Source organism: Hetaerina americana, unplaced genomic scaffold (assembly GCF_022747635.1).
Source record: "Hetaerina americana unplaced genomic scaffold, ioHetAmer1.1.p SCAF_8, whole genome shotgun sequence".
NCBI classification, from domain to species: Eukaryota; Metazoa; Arthropoda; class Insecta; order Odonata; family Calopterygidae; genus Hetaerina; species Hetaerina americana.
Genome location: NW_027287427.1, coordinates 13,512,778 through 13,531,517, shown reverse-complemented (window position 1 = coordinate 13,531,517; position 18,740 = coordinate 13,512,778). Strand labels below are relative to the sequence as shown.

General features: G+C 34.9%; 2 protein-coding genes across 3 annotated transcripts in view; one reads left to right on the top strand and one right to left on the bottom strand.

Moving 5' to 3' along the window:
• Positions 1-207: 207 nt before the first annotated feature.
• Positions 208-4,329, top strand: AsnRS-m (asparagine--tRNA ligase, mitochondrial). Its single transcript, XM_071596434.1, has 6 exons — positions 208-391; positions 476-729; positions 819-1,142; positions 1,218-1,449; positions 1,536-1,775; positions 1,857-4,329. Exons 1-6 carry the CDS (start codon positions 257-259, stop codon positions 2,124-2,126), a joined length of 1,455 nt encoding a protein of 484 aa, XP_071452535.1. The 5' UTR covers positions 208-256; the 3' UTR covers positions 2,127-4,329.
• Positions 4,184-18,740, bottom strand: part of Pcf11 (Pcf11 cleavage and polyadenylation factor subunit) — a 58,372-nt gene continuing 43,815 nt past the window's right edge. For both annotated transcript variants that reach the window (XM_071596432.1, XM_071596433.1), the window contains exon 20: positions 4,184-5,887. In XM_071596432.1, the coding sequence (XP_071452533.1) occupies positions 5,226-5,887 (662 nt within the window). In that variant the 3' untranslated portion in view covers positions 4,184-5,225. The remainder of the gene's footprint in view (positions 5,888-18,740) is intronic.

Below are 18,740 nucleotides of genomic sequence, written 5' to 3'. Positions count from 1 at the left end.
CAGATGTCAACTGTTTCTTCTTTGCGAAACTACTACGTAAATACTTACACTCTCGAATAACATAAGTAATTGTAATTTTTAAGTTAAATACCCAGTTTAAAATGCATTTTTAGGAATTTAAATATTTTTTATCGAAATTTGGTGCGTTTTTTATGGTATAAATTAAATTTCAAGAGTCGGTTGGTAGTTAAGAGTTGTGTCATTTGGAAGGGGTTATAAAACTCGAAGTGGTTGTAGCGGATTTATTGTCTAAACAATGAGAAATCTCTGTTCGCTGCGGGTGAATGTTCTTTACAGGTGTTTTTCAACTAGTCATAAGAAATTTTTTTCAAATGTATCGATAAGCGAAGTTATAAATCTTAAACAGACAGGAAGAAAAGTTAGAGTTAAGGTCAGTTAGTGAAAGAGACATCAGTTATCACGTGGGAAATCATGTACACAGGTTTTAATGCGTAATTTAATTTCTCCGTTTTAGGGATGGGTGAAGGCATTGAGAGTGATGAAAAATAATATATTTTTTGATGTCTCTGATGGGTCCTCTGTGGGTAAATTGCAAGTAGTTCTGTCCCATTCAGAGAAACCCACTGACTTATCTGTTGGATCTTCCGTCAAGGTTGAAGGAGTTACTAATGTGAATCCACATAATAACGCCCAACCCGAATTAATAGCGAGTGTGGTTGATGTTATTGGCTCTTGTGATATTCAAAATGGGTATCCATTTGCCCCTAGGTAATCTTTTTATGATCAACAATATAGGTATTATTATAGGGATATTAGGTATATTAGAATAAGTTGCTGAAAGAATTTGCTTCTTACAGGAAAACATATTCTCCGGATTACATCAGGCAGTTTTTGCACTTACGACCTAGAACTGAGTCATTTGCCTCCTTACTTAGGATCAGAAATGCTGCCTCGATCGCTGTGCATAGTTACATGAACTCGAAAGGTTTTATTTTAATCCATCCCCCAATGCTAACATCCAATGATTGTGAAGGCGCAGGTGAAGTTTTTCAGGTTACTGCTTACAATGATAACTTGGTGACAGAAATGTTGAAAGATGGCTTACCCGAGGACGAAGCCTATTTTGATGGGAAAGCTTTTTTGACTGTATCAGGCCAGCTGCATGCAGAATGCGTAGCGAGGTAAACGGCGTAGTGTGTAATTAGATAGGTGATATTTGGAAATGTTATTTTACTATCTTTTTTACTTAAAACTAGGAGTATCAGCAAAGTTTATACTTTCGGCCCAACTTTCCGAGCAGAAAATTCCCGGTCCAGGCTGCATTTATCTGAATTTTACATGATTGAGCCCGAAATTGCCTTTGTAGAGAGTTTAGATGATGTTCTCCTTTTAATGGAAGACTTTCTAAAAACTATAGTAACTTCATTATTGAATACTGAAGCTGAGGATATTGGCTTTCTGTACAGGAATAGCAATATGAAATCAACGGTATAGATATTTTTAATATTACCTTTATTTCCACACAAATGTCGGTAAAAACAGTGTCCTCAAAGGAAGCCTTCTTTCCCCTCTAGGAGTACTTGGCAAGAGTTTTGGATAGCCCATTTGGCATTTTGACGTATGACGAGGCTTTCGATGTAATTTGTAAGAATGTGCACGAATTCAAAACTCGCCCAAGAAAGGACGACGGTTTAAACAAGGAACAAGAGTTATTTCTTGTTAAGAATAACGGAGGATGCCCAGTGTTTGTCATCAATTGGCCTAAGGAAATGAAACCATTTTACATGAAAGAATTGGTCGGCAATTCTTCCATGGTTAGACATTGCAAAATGTGTTGTATTTTGTGATTTCTTCCAGATGTACAAATAATCTTGTAAATGAATTTTACTTTTAAGGTTTCAGCAGTAGATTTACTCGTGCCTCGAGTGGGGGAACTATGTGGGGGCAGCCTCAGAGAGACTGACCCCAACATAATTGCAGAGCGACTAAAGTTAATGCATCTAGAAGAGCAATTGCAGTGGTACACAGACTTGAGAAGATTTGGAAATGTGCCCACTGGTGGTTTTGGAATGGGATTTGAGCGGTTCCTTCAAATGCTGCTTCCCGTAGAAAACATTAAAGACGTAATTCCTTTCCCTCGGTGGCCTCACAATTGCAGGATGTGACATTAGTTTATTAAGCAAGTGATAAAATTAGGTATTTATTCCCCATTCGGTTCAGTTAGCCTAAGTGAGAAGTTGGTTAGCACATGCCTGCCCTTTGGGACAGCTATTTTGGTGAAAATACATCTAATTCAAGCTTGAAATGATCAACTAGTTGTTGTATTAGAGCTACTACTGAACTAATTTTCTAAACTGTTAGTCAGAAGACTTTCGGAATGAATTGAGTGTGATGCAATTGTTTCAAAGCAATATTTGGAGAGTAATAGTTAAGGAATGTCTCACTGAAGATAAGAAAAGTTTTTGATAGGATGCATTTCATGCATCAAGATATTAGAGCCATTGGCTCAATAAATTACCGTGACATTCTGTATTTGATAATTATCATTTTGGTGATATATGTATTCGGTACATTCTATTTTGTACTTTCACTCTCCCTGCTTTCAAATTGAAATACCTCAACAGTTCTTTAGCACAAGCGTAGCCATGAACAAAGAACTTGGTAAATATTGAGGCAGGGGATGTAGCTGTCATTTATATTTTCCAAAGCCTCCCACCTCGTTGAGGTGAATTTTGGCTGTATTACTGAATTCTTTTAAGAATGTGCCTCACCAAGTGTATGAATGGTGCAACTTAATCATATTATTTTAAAAGTATGGTCCAGTAGCCAAAGTTATAAATGGAATTTTAACCGTCGCAAAGGAAAATTAATAGCATTCCAAATTTTAGTTTGGGTTAGGCTGGCATTAACAAATTCTGTTTTACTATATTCTGCCATGTTTAACTATTTAGTTTCTGGTAATTTAAACAAATTCACTTATCCTATTAAATAGCTATTCACGGGGAGTCTTCCAGATTTCAAATTGTGGCGATGTATTGAATATTTTAAAATTGTCTCGTGGAGTAATACTGCATCAACTGTAAATAGCAATGGGAATTGTAAAGCTTATCAGTATTTTCCTGTGGCAATGTATATTTTAAAGTGACTTCAATTATTGCCTCATAGAAAATTACGGACAAAATATATGATGGGTGCATCCAAAAGTGAATAACTTAAGAATTTTCCACTTATTCTAAAGTTGATACCGATTTACCGATATATATCATTATTCTCTCATTCATAAATAAAAGCTCAGTTCCAGCTAATTGTATGTTGTTTGGGTTTTAATTATATCAGGCTTGGCTGATACTAGTCTTATTATGTTGGAATATGCCTCACTGGTGAAAGAAATTTCTTTAGATATTTTGTCCAGAATTTTTTGTGAAAGGGGAAGCAATGGACTGAATTAACTTGTTTTCAGCATGAGAACTATTATGAACTGGGATCTAAGCATTTAGGTTTTTTATAATTTTTCTTTCACTTTTTCATAATTGAAAGCATCATAAGAACAGGTATGTTGACTGAAATCTCAGCCATGTCAGTAGCACAGCTCAAAACTCCTGATAAATAGAAATTATCATTTGTGGTAAAGTGATATTATGTTCATATCAAGCTGGTAGATGCAACCCATTGGGCATGTTCACCAAATCATACCTTCAGCCACCAGTACATTGTACTGCCATCCGTGTGGTGTAATCATATTTTTCTGAAATTGGTATAACTTCGAAAAGGAGCACCTAGAAAGATTAATAATTGGCTGAAATTGAATACTAAGAAATGCTACCATTACATGTGTTGCACACCCTTGGGGCAGATGGACTCATGCTTCCTCGTGGAATTCTCATTGCCATGGTAGGGCAATTGATTCAGTTGTGATGCACACATTAACAATATATTGCAATAAGCTAGTCAGAAGTAGCGCAGATTTATGTCTCGTGGGAGATCTTTTTTAAATTTCATTTAATTGGTTGCCATACAGAAAATATTTTTAAATTTCAGTAGTTGAGGAATGAACCAACATCATAATACAATAATGGCCTCTGGGAATACTGCAGCAATGAAATAGAATTTTCAGTGAGGCAGTCTGAAAAGGTTTTTCATGGGAAGAATAAAGGTGGAAAAAACAAGTCATTACAATAGCCGTCAGGATTGTTTGACCAATTTTATTATACTTGCCCCACTATACAGAATAAAAGAGAAAAATTATGTAGTAACATAGGAAAACTATTACTTAAGCTTTTATAATTCCATTTCCTGAAACAGAACTAATCAACTTTTTACAGTAGATTGTATCTATTTAGTAATTATCTTAAGTCGAGAATTAAACAAAGTGGTAACAACAAAGACGATAATTTTATGTATACAATTTATCAAAATCCTGTGCTTTTCTATGACGAGCTGAATAGCTTACACAACACCCAGAATCACTTAAATCTGCATTAAAAGCACTATTTGCAGTTTATCATAAGTAATATCTCATCGTTGGAACATACAGTAAAGAAGAAACTTAAATAACACACCAACCTCAGAAGTTATAAGCTTTAACAACTTTATTTTTGCTCTATATCGAAGCCACAAAGGAAGAAATGATTCAAATAAAGACACTGTAAACTCATCAAACCTTCTATTTTATGTAACAAAAATATTATTTTTTCAACGTTTGTATATACAAGTTATACATAAAGTGCTCACATTTACACACATTCATCACTCGCACAAAATTTATCCTCTTACAACTCCACAACTGAGATGAAATGCCTCCACTACAAATGAATAAAATTTACACATATGCAGATACAATTCTGGTATCTCATCAGTCTTTCTTGAGCACTAAAAAAACTTTCACTATTTGCACACCTTTCTCTTTTGAGAGTCCACCCAAAGGGTACCAGTCAGTCACAAATAAAAGTATCACAGCACAACCTTCTTATAAAGGAAGATCTTGGAATCATGTCCAATGAATCAAGTACATGGGTAAAAGCAATTATTTACGAATGAGATTTTCAACTTTGAAAATACTCAAAAAAAAATATAACAGCATTTATGACGATTTAAAACTCAAAAACATTGACTTGAGACTTTGTTAACCTCAAATGACTATTCCAACAAGTGGACAATTGTAAATCCAACCCCTTTCACTTAAAATGGTGACTAAGACAACACATCTTCACAAAGCACCAGATTAGAGGCCGCAAGAAAAATAATTCGTTGTACATCATTATCACTTACATGATCGAGCAAAGCCCTGATAATTCAGTTCCCTTCATAACTGGTGGGAGATCCGTTAGTTTACGACCTATAAGCCGTGGTTTCAACCTTAAAGTGCCCTCACCGGGTGGTGGTGGAGGTGCAACCTGGGCTTCCTCATCGACTAATTCCTCTTTACTCTCCGATTCAGTTTCGCCAATAATCCCCTCATCGCTACCCTCCTTATCAGCCTCCACATCATCTACTCCAGGTGGGGCTAATTCCTGAGATTCCGCACTACCTGCAGTACTCTGTGGATTGGAAACAAGTGGCTTGGATATGTTAATTTTTATTCGACCAGGAACTGGTGTTCCCACAGAAGCAGTGTCCTCAAATTCAACATTACCATCAATCGAACATGCAACAACATTCAAAGTGGTATCTACTGTTCCTGTTACTGGTTCAACAATTTCTTCCATTTCCTCATCCTGCTTCTCTTCATTCTCATCACTTTCCATGGGTTCCTCCTTGATTTTCACTTCAGCAGCTGTACCCTCACTACTCACCCCAGGTTCCTCTTTGACCACCGCTAACGGATTTTCAATTTCCATCTCGGTTTCATTCTGCTCAGAGTCCTCATCTTTTGGTTCAATCTTCACATTTTTAAGTAGTTCTTCTGCATCAGGAACACCTTCAGTGTCTAAAAAGACATTTTGAGATTAATTTAAAGTCAATGTTCTCTCATCCATCAATCTTGAGAACAATCAAGACTGAGCACTATATATTTTGCCACCATTTGCTTAAATAAATAGAAATGTAAGCCTTTTCTATTTTGGTTGCAGTTTCACTGTATTTCAATTGGCATGAAAAAATATTCCCTACCTGCTCCACATATTGTGCACGCTTGATTCGGAAAACAAAATTGAGTATCGTGAATTTCATTGCAACTCTTGCAGTAAGGAGTATAAACATACAAAGCACCAAGGTAATGAATATGCCAACAATAGTGTAATGCTAATGATTTAAGACAATAAAAAGCAAATGCTCTTGTAGTAATGTGCCATAACAAACATCGAAATTTATATTGCAGCCAATAAGAACTTACCATGCATATTTAACAATATGGTTACATGGCATCACTTTCAGTTAGAGAAAATAATGTATGCATTTCAAATTTGAACATTTTTTCAAAAATAATGCACAACTGAGGGTATTAATACTAAATTGCATAATGATGATAAACTATTATAGTGCATAGTAATAACAAAATCCTTAAAACATATGTAATGTTTAGGGTAATTGGCATAACCTGGAATTGTGTAAATGTATAAACAATATGCAAAGCAAGTTATACCATGCAATCCACAAAACACTGGATCTTTAAAAAAACATGAGACACAAAGTGGAGCAAGAGGACCTAGTCCACAACATAGTTTTCCCAGTGCAGCATTAGTTCAGTAACCCCTTAATACATCAATTCAAACACATTTTCAAAATTTGATTACTGACAAGGCCGGTGGCTCTTTCCTTTTAATTGCCTTGTCTCAAGGGTTGGTGAAAATTAAATCTTATCAAACAAACACGTTGCATGCAGGTTAGTTTTAAAAAAAAGGAGTTGAAAAGTATATCACTAGACCATTGTTATTAACTAATCTTATGATTTCCCTAGGTTAATCCTCTGATTGGGTAGTGATATTCAAGTCTTACAATGTATTAAGTACAATAAGACTTCTCCAATAACAATATACACATTCATTGAGAGAAGTGAATAAGAGATGCACTAAGATAGGATTAGGAAATTTTAATTATGAAATAATCCCAACTATAGGTTGCTGTTAGTAATTCTTGGATTAACAAAAGCAAATTATCTAATAATAATCAGACATTATTAACTATAAAGGCATACAAGAAATCAAAATAACATAAAACCTAAGCAAATCTTATTTGCAACGGTATACATTTCTCTCATTATTAATAACCTTTTCACAGCGGAAAAGACAGGAAAGAAGGCAACATTTAAGCACTGTCCTTGCAATCAATCATCTACTATTAACAATTTCCCTTGTCTGTAACCAGCGGACTATGCTGGAAACATTTTTTTACAAATGCTGCACAATTCTCTAGGAACAGTGAAATTGAATAAGATGTCTTCAAATACTATACTTGATTAAAATAACCTCTATGGCTATTGTCTTCATTGAAGCAACAGAAGGATTGACGTAAAATAACAAGCTAGCTATAACATCTAACTTATGGCAGTCATCTACTAGCCCTGCAATCAATAGCTTTCAATTGTTCAATAACGTTGACAATACTATCATTTATATAAAATCATAATGTCTAAAAAATGGTTATTTCCAAAACCAAGGTATAAACAACACATTATGTTCCTTGATTAACGGAAGAAAGATGAATTTATTCTGTCTACCTGGGGCAAAACAATAAACCTCGCAAGGATTTCAGGACAACCAGAATAAAACTATGAACCATACCACTTGGTTATACCCATGTTGCAGGGCCCACTCAGATACTATATGTGTCATTTCCAGCAGACCATGATCATACAAATACTGCACAGCTGAGATGGTATAAGAAAAGATAAGGCAAGGACCACAAATTGGTATTTTTGGACAAGGAGAGTAAATTTATAAAATATCATAATGAAATTATAGACAGGGTTAGCTGAAGTGGAGATTAATGGTACAATAAGTACAATTATTTGGAGCATGGAGTGAAGGAGAGTCAACATGGAATAAGTATCCATAACAATTAATAGAAAAGGGGAGAAGGCTAGTAAAATTACAGCAGACAAGCAATAGAATGCAATTAATACACAAAAAAATCAGACCCAATGTGACTAGTGACCATTCAGTAGCACATGCCAGCAAGTAATTTTCCAAGAGAAAGAAATAAGAGTTGAATGATCTTAAGTTTCATCAGTGCATTGTGTATGATTGATTAGAAGAAATAACTGGGCCCATGCTTGAAAGGAAATGCCTAATAGTGATAGGGAATTGAAATATAGTCATAGGCAAAAGGAGAGATGGAATCAGGAGATAACTGTTCATAAATTGGGAATTAATGCAGAGAAAAACCACTCTCTTTGACAGGAGAGACATAAATACTAATGCTTGGTTCAAGCCCCTCACAATCATAGGTAGTAGACATGGAAAATGCTAGGATCAATCAGCATGTAACAGTTGAGTCACATAATGATTGAAACGTGGCTCTCAAGATGAGATATGTGTGAAATATTTTTGGTCTCGAAATGCCTTCCCACACTGTAGCGAATGCTTCCAGGAGTGAATCGCAGCAGTGGATGTCTTTGCTCCTAAAGACACTAGCTGCAAAGTGAGAAGAAAAGTTGAGCCCCTATTTCCTACACACACCCTATCCTTAAAGCCACATCTGCATCAATGAATTTCTGCAAAAACCTATGCTCTACACATTACATTATGAGTAGATAGATTTAGGAAATGTCATCAATGCACTCTTGCTTCTCAAAGGCACATGTAAACATTCACCCTATAATTTAGTTGAATTGAAATGCAATGTAAGGATTAAGGATGAGCATAAGAATAAGAAAACGGAATTCTTGAGTATAGAGTACCAAGAGAATACAAAAAAATTTATCTAAGTGAAGATAGGGGGATGAGAAATGCAGAGGAAAGGTAGACAGCATTAAAAACTGAATAGAAAGAGCAAATGAAACAATAGGAATGGTATGCACAAAGACAATTGAGAAGCCATGGATCATACGAGAGATAAGGATGGAGGGAAGAGGGAATTACAAGAACCTTAAAATGATGATAGTGAGAATATGGTATGAGAAAATAGCACCCTTGATCAATAAACTAATAAAAAGGAAAAGTGGCGAAAAGATAAGGGCAAGTGTGTGGAGAAGTCTCAGACAGGAATTGATTAGATTGAATAAGAGAATTCGCCAAATTAAAATGTAAAAACAATAAAAGTAATAAAGGAAAATAATAAACAAAACTGGAAGCATTCAGGGAAGGTGGAAAGAATGTATCAAAGGGCTGGATGGCCCAGCATCTTCATCTTGAAGAGATTGGTCCAGCCAGCTTAGAAGAAAAGGGAATGTGATAATGACAAGGATATCTAGGGTCAGAAATATTAGACAAAAGAGAAAAAGCATTATGAGAAATAAAGTCACACAAGGCAGCAAAAATAGATTACATCCCTGCAGAATTATCAAAGGATTAAGCAGAAATGGATTTTCCTGGGTTAACTAGTAGCACTGATATGTAAGGATTTTGGCCAGAAGACTTTCCAGATCATATCAATGCTATAACTAAGTGAGCGTTGGGTTTAAAAAAGGCAACTGTAGTAATAAGAACATTATTAGAAAGGAATACATAATAAAATGAAAACTCCTATGGTCACAATAGGTTAGCACCACTCGCCCTGCAAACAAAACATTTTTTGACACGATGTTTGTGGGAAATAAAATGGGACATGTGTTCCTTGATCTAATCTTTTTACCTGTTTGTCCCTTATGAGAAACATTGCATGAGGAACAATATATTTGGGATATTCCTGATTTATTGTCGATTATTATTGATTTATTGTGTCGACCTAGCCTTGTGTCTCCCCATGACCCATTTTAAATATAATAGACCGGAAAAATCCAGCATTGCTAAACACTAGCCTAATACAGGATATGAAACCTCAGAAAACAATTTTCATCTCATTAAACAAACAACCGATTATTTACTTGATGTTGATGAAAGTCTCTTCATCCACAATTTAAAAAAAAGCCTTACTAATATTGACAATGGACGTATTCCTTACTTATCGCTTTCCTTTATTTTATAATAATTATTTCAAATTCCGAGTCATTTTTTGAATGTTACCCTCTTAAATCACCTCACTTCCTTTCATTTCCCCTCCACCCACTGCAACGCTCCCCTCTTTACCATTACTGGTTCCTTTAATTTTGCCTTCACCGCCCCATTAAATTTCCCTTCTTGAATTCACCTCATTTTCCCCCTTTACCATCATTGGTTCCTCCAATTTTTGCCTTTACCACCTTCCCTCTTTAGCTTAGGGTGCACACTGAAAGTTGGTCTGTATCCTGATTCACTAAAAACTTTTTGTTGCAAGTCATTTTTTCCTTCAGTTCCCTGAGGATGGCTACATTGTAGCCAAAATACATGTGTCTAACTTACACTCTTGTCCTTTCCTGTTTTTTGCTAACTTGGCTCAATTTGAGTAATATTCTCCCAGTAGCAAGGCCCTTTTTGAAAGTGTGAATGATTGTTTTCCTGAGTGCTTGTGAGTGTGTCAGCTCTGTTTTTATCCCTGGCATGGAATTTATTCCCATAAACAGTCGAGGATAGAGTACATCTGTACATAAACCCAGGTATCCTTAACAGAGTCTCTTTATTCCTGAAAATGATCCCGATTGAGTTGAGTCTGTAGCTTGTCACTGTCAAGGAATTACCGCCAACTACTGGAGAAGGGTGTTCTGGTTGAGAGGTAGTGGTTGGTCATTGTTGTGGAATTTCTTTTCACACAAACCATCACAACAAAAAATTTTGTTTTCATTGCAGGACTTATTGGACTGTTGCTAACTTATTACGGCTACAGGAGTTTTTATTTTATTAATTTACTAGGAAAGAAAGCTCAAGTTCTTAGATTTTAGGAATACATAAATTTAGATGTCTTTGTTTGCTTCATGGATTTCAAGACAACACTCAACAGAGTATTAAGGACAAAGCTGACGCATTTATTATGGAATATACGAGTTGGTTCGAGGGGTAGGCAGCTTTCCTAAAACATTTATATGAGTAAGGGTAGCATAGGAAGAATTTGGATGAGCTGTGATAGGCAGGGAAATTTATTATAACTTACAAGTAAAGAAAATCTTAAGTGTCTGGGAAGGACTTGAGTGGGTACGATAAGTGGATGGTAAGGTAAGTCGATTTACTATGTCAAGCAATGTTCAGTCAAATATTCGAGATTACAGTTATTGGTGTTATATAAGACTAATGTGAGAAGTATGGCATGAAGATAAACTGCAAGAAAATCAACAATGTGATTCTCAATAAGTAAAATGGTTAAGTTAAACATAAAATACAGGTATCTACACTGGCCCAGAGGTTCAGCTCGCATACTTGAACAGTATTTTGGAAGAAAATTGGCATAGTAGTCCAGAGATTAGGAAGGTGATTGCATTGACCAAAGAAGCATCTCCAATGGAAACTGATAGTAGTTATGCTAAGGAAAGATATCAAAAAGGATTTAACCTGGAGCACAGTACTATATGCTTCGGAAAATGGTCTTTCATGAAATAGGACGAGTACAGCCTGGAAGCCGATGAATTGTGGGTGGGTAAGAATGAATAAAACAAATTTGGCAGAGAAGACAAAATATAATTATGCTTTAAATGTGATGGAGAAGTTGCTGTGTTTGACGACAGTAAGTCCATAGAAAATCCAAGAGATGACAATAGTAGTATCGGAAAAGGTTTCATTTAGTAATCCTCATCTCTCACTATACTCCAGTGTAAGTTCCAGCTTTTTTCATCATGTGGTTTCCTTTTCATGATCAATTGAAGCAACAATCTTTTGTTTACATAGAAAAATGAAAAAAATGAGTTTCGCGCAGATATGTATTTAACACGTCATTTAAAAGGCTTAACACTGAAAAAGACCAAAGCTGAATTGGTTGAAGTTCATGGCACATCTGCTCCTCTGTTTGCCGACATTTACAACTGGGTAAATGAGTTCAAATGAGGCTGTACATCCAGAAATGATGTACAAGCATGGAAGTGACTTCCTACAAAATCCGTGATGAAGGAATGAAAGTTCGTGAAATAGTGGAGGCCACAGGCAAATTAAAAGGTACATTATCAATTTTTCATGAAAATTGGATACTAAAAGAAGATGGGTACCACATTTTCTCTCAGTACAGAGTAAACACAATTGTGGGGTCAATTCAGGGGCTGGTTTAGCACTTTTCCATCGCAATCCTGACAGGTTTCTGCATTGATACATAAATGTGGGCGAAATATGAATATACAACTTAACTCCAGAGACTGAGGAATACTCAAAACAAAGATGAAGGTTTCTAAAGGTGAAGAATCCAGCTCTGAAGAAGGTGAAATCAGCCAACAAGGTGATGACCAGTCTGTTGGGATGCATGCGGAATCATCTACATTGATTACTTGCAAAAACAACAACGATAAATGTTGAGTATTATGCATTGTTACTGCAGCAGTTGAATGAAGAAATCAAGAAAAAAGTCCTCTTCCAAAGGCGAAGAAAAAATTTCTCCTCCATCAAAACAGTGGAAGGATGCACACCTATACAATTTTGAAGGTGAAAATTATGGAATAAAAGTTCACATTACAACATCTACCGTTTTCACTTCACTTGGCTGATACCAATGACTTATTTCTGTACATACTTGGCTTATGTGTGAGCTACATGGAGATTTTTAAAATATCTATCCAAAATAAGGTTTTTCTATTTTTCCCAAGGACTTATTGAACTTTCATGAGATGGAATTAAAAATACTATATAGAGCAAATGTGGAAAGAAATATTTAAGAGGAAGGTATTCAAAAAATGTAATAGCAGAAAGAATTAAGATATGAAGGGAAAGAAAAATATGGGATATTAAGAGAGCATGAAGACAGGTAGGAAATATTGAAAACATGAAGGTTATGAAGGAATATACAATACATTTGAAAGCAAACAGGTATTGGAACACGGAGGTGGTAGTGAGGTTTGGAACTATGGTCTAAGACAAGGAGAGAGTAATACTTCTGCAGGGGACAGAGCTTAATTATGACGAACACTGCACTTAAACATCACATTTAGCAAAGAAATATATGGAAAATTCACAGACTATATTATAGTTGGGCAAAGATTTACAAACAGTATCTTTGATTCGCAGTTTCCCAGGAGAGAATTCTGATCATAATTTATTGCTAGTGAATAGTAACATGAGATTCAAGAGAATAAAACTGGGATGACAGATGAGGAAATAAAGTACAAGCATTTACCAGATCTAAAAGGAAGGAGTACCACGAGGCAGTGGAAAAAATTTTTAGTGATGAAAGGGTAAGACAGGAATTTACCAAAAAGGAGATGTTGAAAGCTGCAAATGAAACTATAGGAAAATTAAATAAGAATGGGACAAGGAAACCATAGATTACAAATAATATAATTAATAAGGCAGACGAGCAAAATAAATGAAATATGGCATGTGCAGAATTAGGTAGATGAACAAAATATAAAGAAACAGAGGTAGAAACTAATGGACAAAAATAGTTTGGCGAAAGATCCATCACAAGGGTATGGAAAGTTTAAAAAGGAAGGATGAAACTGTTGCACTGCATAGGAATGTGAAAGCAACATCAGGAAGTAAGAAGGAAAAATCCATGCACAATATTAAAGACAGCAGGATAATTATTAATTAAACCGGGAAAGATTCAAAACAGTTGTAAATACTACACAGAGACTCAATAAGGTAAAGATATTGAAAGGCTAGCAAGTATAGACGTATAGGGTGCAGCAACATAACTTCCTTTTTATCAAAAGCAAAACCCCTTTAAAAAAGGACATTATGTTGCCGCTCCCTGTAGAAAGAGAAATAAGTATATGGGAAAAGCTTAGGTCTGGATATACTTAATTACAAGATAAAAAAGGAATAGAAATAAAATAAGGTCATGGGGATAGATAACATTCCTGTGGGCTACTTAAGAGTCAGTGAAAACACTGAAAAGTTTCAATAGAATAATTCATAAAATTAACGAGGGAAGAATTTAGCTGGGAAATTTTCCCTGTCCAGTGATTAGACTGGTTCCTAACCTAAAGAAGAGAAAGGAAACTATAAGTGAAGACTATAAAACTTGGAATTTTGATTTTGCATGTACTTGAGGTGGTACTTTGGATCATCAGTACGAGGCCCAAGAGGAAGTCCGATGATTATTTAGGAAATGATCAATTTTGTCTCAAGAAGGGGAGAGGCATGTGTGATACCATGGCAGTAATGAGGTCACTAATGAGAGCAACATAAAAGAATAATGCAGAGTAATTAGCATTTATAACACCACTTGTATTGAAAGTTGATCAAGGATGTTAAAAAAAAAAGTCCTGTTAACATTTTATCAAGATAATTGGCGTGGATTGGAGGCATTAGAAATGTGGGTGTGGAGGATGAAAAAGATAAAATGGATGAAAAGGAAAACAAACTAGGTAGTAGTAGCCACAGCAAGGAAAGAGAAGTTTGTTGTCAGAGATCCTAAGGATCTTGCAGAGAATTTTTGATTGGCAATGGAATGTTGAAGACTGTGATACAGGGGAGAGCTTTAAGCAAGGGCAGATACGATAGGAGAAGGATACGTACATTACATGGAATGAAGGGGATAAGTGCACAGAATTGAAGAAGGGTTAATTGTAATGTCGGGTTGTGTTTTGTTAGGAGAGAGAAAGAAATGTATTATTGCCCAGTCTGTCCATCCAAAACATACCTTAAAAATGTTGGACTACCAGTTATTTAAATATCATACAACAATATTTTTAGGGAATCTTCAAAACCTAACTTTAAAAGGTTAATGACCAATTATACAGTTAGCTTAAAATGTTTGTTCAATCAACATAATTTATATCATTCAGAAAACCAAATAAATTTCCATTTGCAAAAGGCAACTTTCAAGTTCTGTCACAAGAGGTAAGTGGTACGAAATAGTTTCACCATAAGATTGTTTTTTTTTGTCTTTCTAAGCACTCTTTACATCCTAAACAAAATAGTCCACTGGAAAAGTTTTGAACACAATAAAAACCAATATAATGTTTCACTAATCACAGGAGAATATTTGGGAATACATTTAATATTAAGCTTCTGACCTGGAAAAAAATCTGCGATTCAGATAACCAGTTTTTCTCTTCATTACTTAGGTTACAGCTCACTATGACTTATCCTCTCACTCATGAATAAGTTAACACTTATAACGCATAACACAATATCAGTTATAAGAGTAAGTTAACAAAGTCTAAGAATGGCTTTCCAACTATATCACTTACTCTAGAACTTCCACAGTCAACTGTACACCTAGCATATTCCTAAATACTGACACAGCTTACTCTTACTAACTAGTGATTCAAAAAATTATTTGGATAACAGGTGATCCCTTCTACCAACTGAATTTTGACATATTTTACATAAGCACACCCAAGAGCTCTTAATCACAAATATTGGCCAGGAATGGTCTTTACCTTTACATGGAATTTATCTTCAAGTGAGTTAATAACAATTGCAGATATTGAATTACTTCAAATAAAAAGTTGCTCAGCCTGATATGAAAATGATGGAATATTGAAAATTAGAAAAAATACCCAGAATAGTTGTCAAAATGTAACAATACGAGCTTCTCACAGCTGCCATCTAAATTTACATAAACTGGTAATTATCTGTTCCTTCATCCTGCCTTTTTGGCCATGTTGTGTCAAATATCTAGCCCATTAAATTTGTTGGTCTTATTTATAGGTAACAAACAATCCATTCTCAAGTCCATTTCAAAAACCATGAGTATGTGAAATGGAATTACAGTATAAATGACAGCCAAGATCTGACCATCACGCATACCGACTGAGGATTGTTTAATGTTGAACATTCTAACGCTGGGTACCAAATCCTCATTATAACCAGGAAGATAAGTCCCAGCACAATGCAACAAAAATACCATGTTCAATACTGCCTTATATAACTATAAAAATGAATTACTATATGCTAATACAAAAGCATTAAATAATTGAGGAGTAAGAAATGTTTTAACTAAAAATAATAAACAAAAATATTTTCATACCTGTAATCAGATTCAGCTGTGCATACTGAACTTGGTTTAATGGAGATTATCCATAAGGTTTGCTTGAATGGTGATTTACATGAAATTTAACCTGAACTCAGACCTTGTAATGTGAATATACCATAATTTTTCAGAGAATACTTGGTCAGTCAACAACAAAAATACAGGACTTGACTGAATTCAAGCATAAAGATTTTGGCTCCTGTGTCAAAAATAAATATTCACTGGGTACTCAGGCAAAGGTCAAAGAATGTTTCATGTAACGGTTCACAAAATCTCTCAAACCATAATTGAATTGGAATCCCATATGAGGCTAACTTTATGGTGTACTGATGGCTAATAGCCATTTTTGGGAGAGCTACTTTCCAAATAAAAATATAAATTGAAAACCAACCTTCTGCTCCAACTGCATCATTCATAAATAATTCATTTCAACATCAGTTAAACAAATGAGAAAACAGAAACACATTATAAATCCCTATCATTGCAAAAATAAGTCATGTTTGGTCATTAAGAACCCTATACAGTAACCATTTCAAAATTGTTCCTGTTACTGTTTTGGATGCTTCTCTCTTTTTACTTCACTTCTATTAAGTGATAACAGTGCCCACACACAAAAACGAAAGGTTATGGTTAAATCAGAGGAAACCTAAAATTCAATATTCCTTGAAACAAAAAACATTTAAAATTTAAAATAACTCTGCATCACCCTCAAACTTTATGCCAATGCAGGAAAAGAAGGATTGAATCAAAAGGTCAAATCATTCCTCGAGCTAGTTTCAGAGATAAAGGTATTTTGATCAGCATTTTATCGAACTTATTTAGTGACATCAAATTCATTAGAAAACGCCAATATGGTTGTATTTAAAAAATCAAGGAATATCAAAAATTCGTATGGCTATTGAGAAGGGTACTTAATAGCTATTTCTTAAATTCAAAGAGCATTGATTACACTTAACTTAAATGGCAATGAGTACATTAATTCTTACAATTTCAAGGGTAGGATACTCATACTATGATGTAGCTCCTAGTCATTACAAAGACAACACAAATTAGAGAAAAATTGCCACAACTGGTTAAAGTTTCATTTTACCTCCATGAAATTTCGATCACCTAGATTGTTTTGTTGGAAACAGTCTCAGTTTGAGTGGGAATGAAACTTGTCAACAAAATAGCCTAAGTGACATCAATTTCCAGGAAGCAGAACTAAGTCTTCATCAACTGGATGTTGTGGACGCCTTAAGAATAATGAAATTATTGCATTCAGAAAGGCGGAACTGACTTTGCAGACCCTCCACATTTCAAAACTAGATTAATTAATTGGCTTGGTTGATCAGGCCAGTTTTCAACCAGATAGAAGTTGATCATTTTCACTGAAATAAATTAGGTCACCGTTGAAATGGTCCCATCTATGTAGTCAAATAGTCATCCCCAGCCCAGTCCTTTCCTCTCTTTTTTCCTCTTTAAGTGATACCTTGGTTCAAAGAGGATATTACAAAAAGAATAGGAGGATAGAGACATTCGTGCATTTTTGTCCTCCATGGTGAGGCTATAAAGACTTGTAGGAAGATTGCAAGATATGCCACTAAAACTTCTGTCAGAATTCAACCCAGTCAACAATAATGCCATCAATTAAACAGAACCTGGTTCTCCCCATGCAGATTTATATTTAACATCCTATTTACACTTTTTACTAATAATCATGAACAACAAATATATTGGAGAGGTTTCTAAGTTTTGAATTCCAAGCCCCTTTTTCCAAACATGCACTACTTGAAAGAGTGTGACTCATCACACCATGGAAATTTCAGTTCTGGATTTATTTTTGACTCCCAAGTTCATTAAACAATCACTAATTGCTAGTTTGGACTCCCATGCAATTGGAGTGTACTGCATGTCATCTGGGGGGGTTATTTGATGGAAAAATTACTGCACTCATATATCATATATTTAACATCCAAGTTTCTCGAAAGGTTGATAATAAGTACAAAATTTAACTAATGGTTTAATTCTTCAGAAGAATATTTTATTTTGGGAATAAAAAAACTGCTAGATAGAAGTATGTCATTCATTTTTCACATATTAACTGTATGCTTTGTAGCAAATGATATGCATTCATCATCATGGTCAGTAATTTCCACTTGCTCTTTTGAGTCTTCATGCATGTGTGTACATTTTATCATCTTCTTTTCATCTTTCATTTTAATATAGGTAAGCATAGTTTTAGTAGAATGTTTTCCAGGTAAGTATTTCAGATACTAGTCAAGTCACTTGTATGCACGGAAAGTCCAATTCAATAGTCAATTGAATATTTGAATATATTGATTAAAATTGGAACTGTAAGGAATATGGAGGTATGCACACACAATATTAAATTAGATGGATCAAGGATTCTAAAGCCTGAGAAATAACATAGGGTCAGCCCAAAATTTTAAAGAACCCAAAAATGTTCAATCCATTAAAACTATTGGATGGCCAGAGGCACAGTTAAAAGAAAAGAAGAGAGACTGCATCTAGATCAAGAGGCCCATACATTTCAAATTACCAAGCACAAAGCAACATTGAATTTAATGTTTGCTTCTGTAGAATAAAAAGCCTCAATATGGAGTTCTTCTGAAATTGTTTCAAAAATTTCATACATCACTTCAAAACAATCACTTTAGAACACCCACACCAACTTCAGTTAACTCTAACTTTTTTTCCACACACAAAATGAG

Excerpts from the sequence above, each read along its gene's own strand:
- AsnRS-m (XM_071596434.1), top strand. The coding sequence starts at position 257 with ATGAGAAATCTCTGTTCGCTGCGGGTGAATGTTCTTTACAGGTGTTTT. Across the intron at positions 1,450-1,535 it reads ATAGCAATATGAAATCAACG|GAGTACTTGGCAAGAGTTTT; the intron begins GTATAGATATTT and ends TTTCCCCTCTAG. Across the intron at positions 1,776-1,856 it reads TGGTCGGCAATTCTTCCATG|GTTTCAGCAGTAGATTTACT; the intron begins GTTAGACATTGC and ends TTTACTTTTAAG.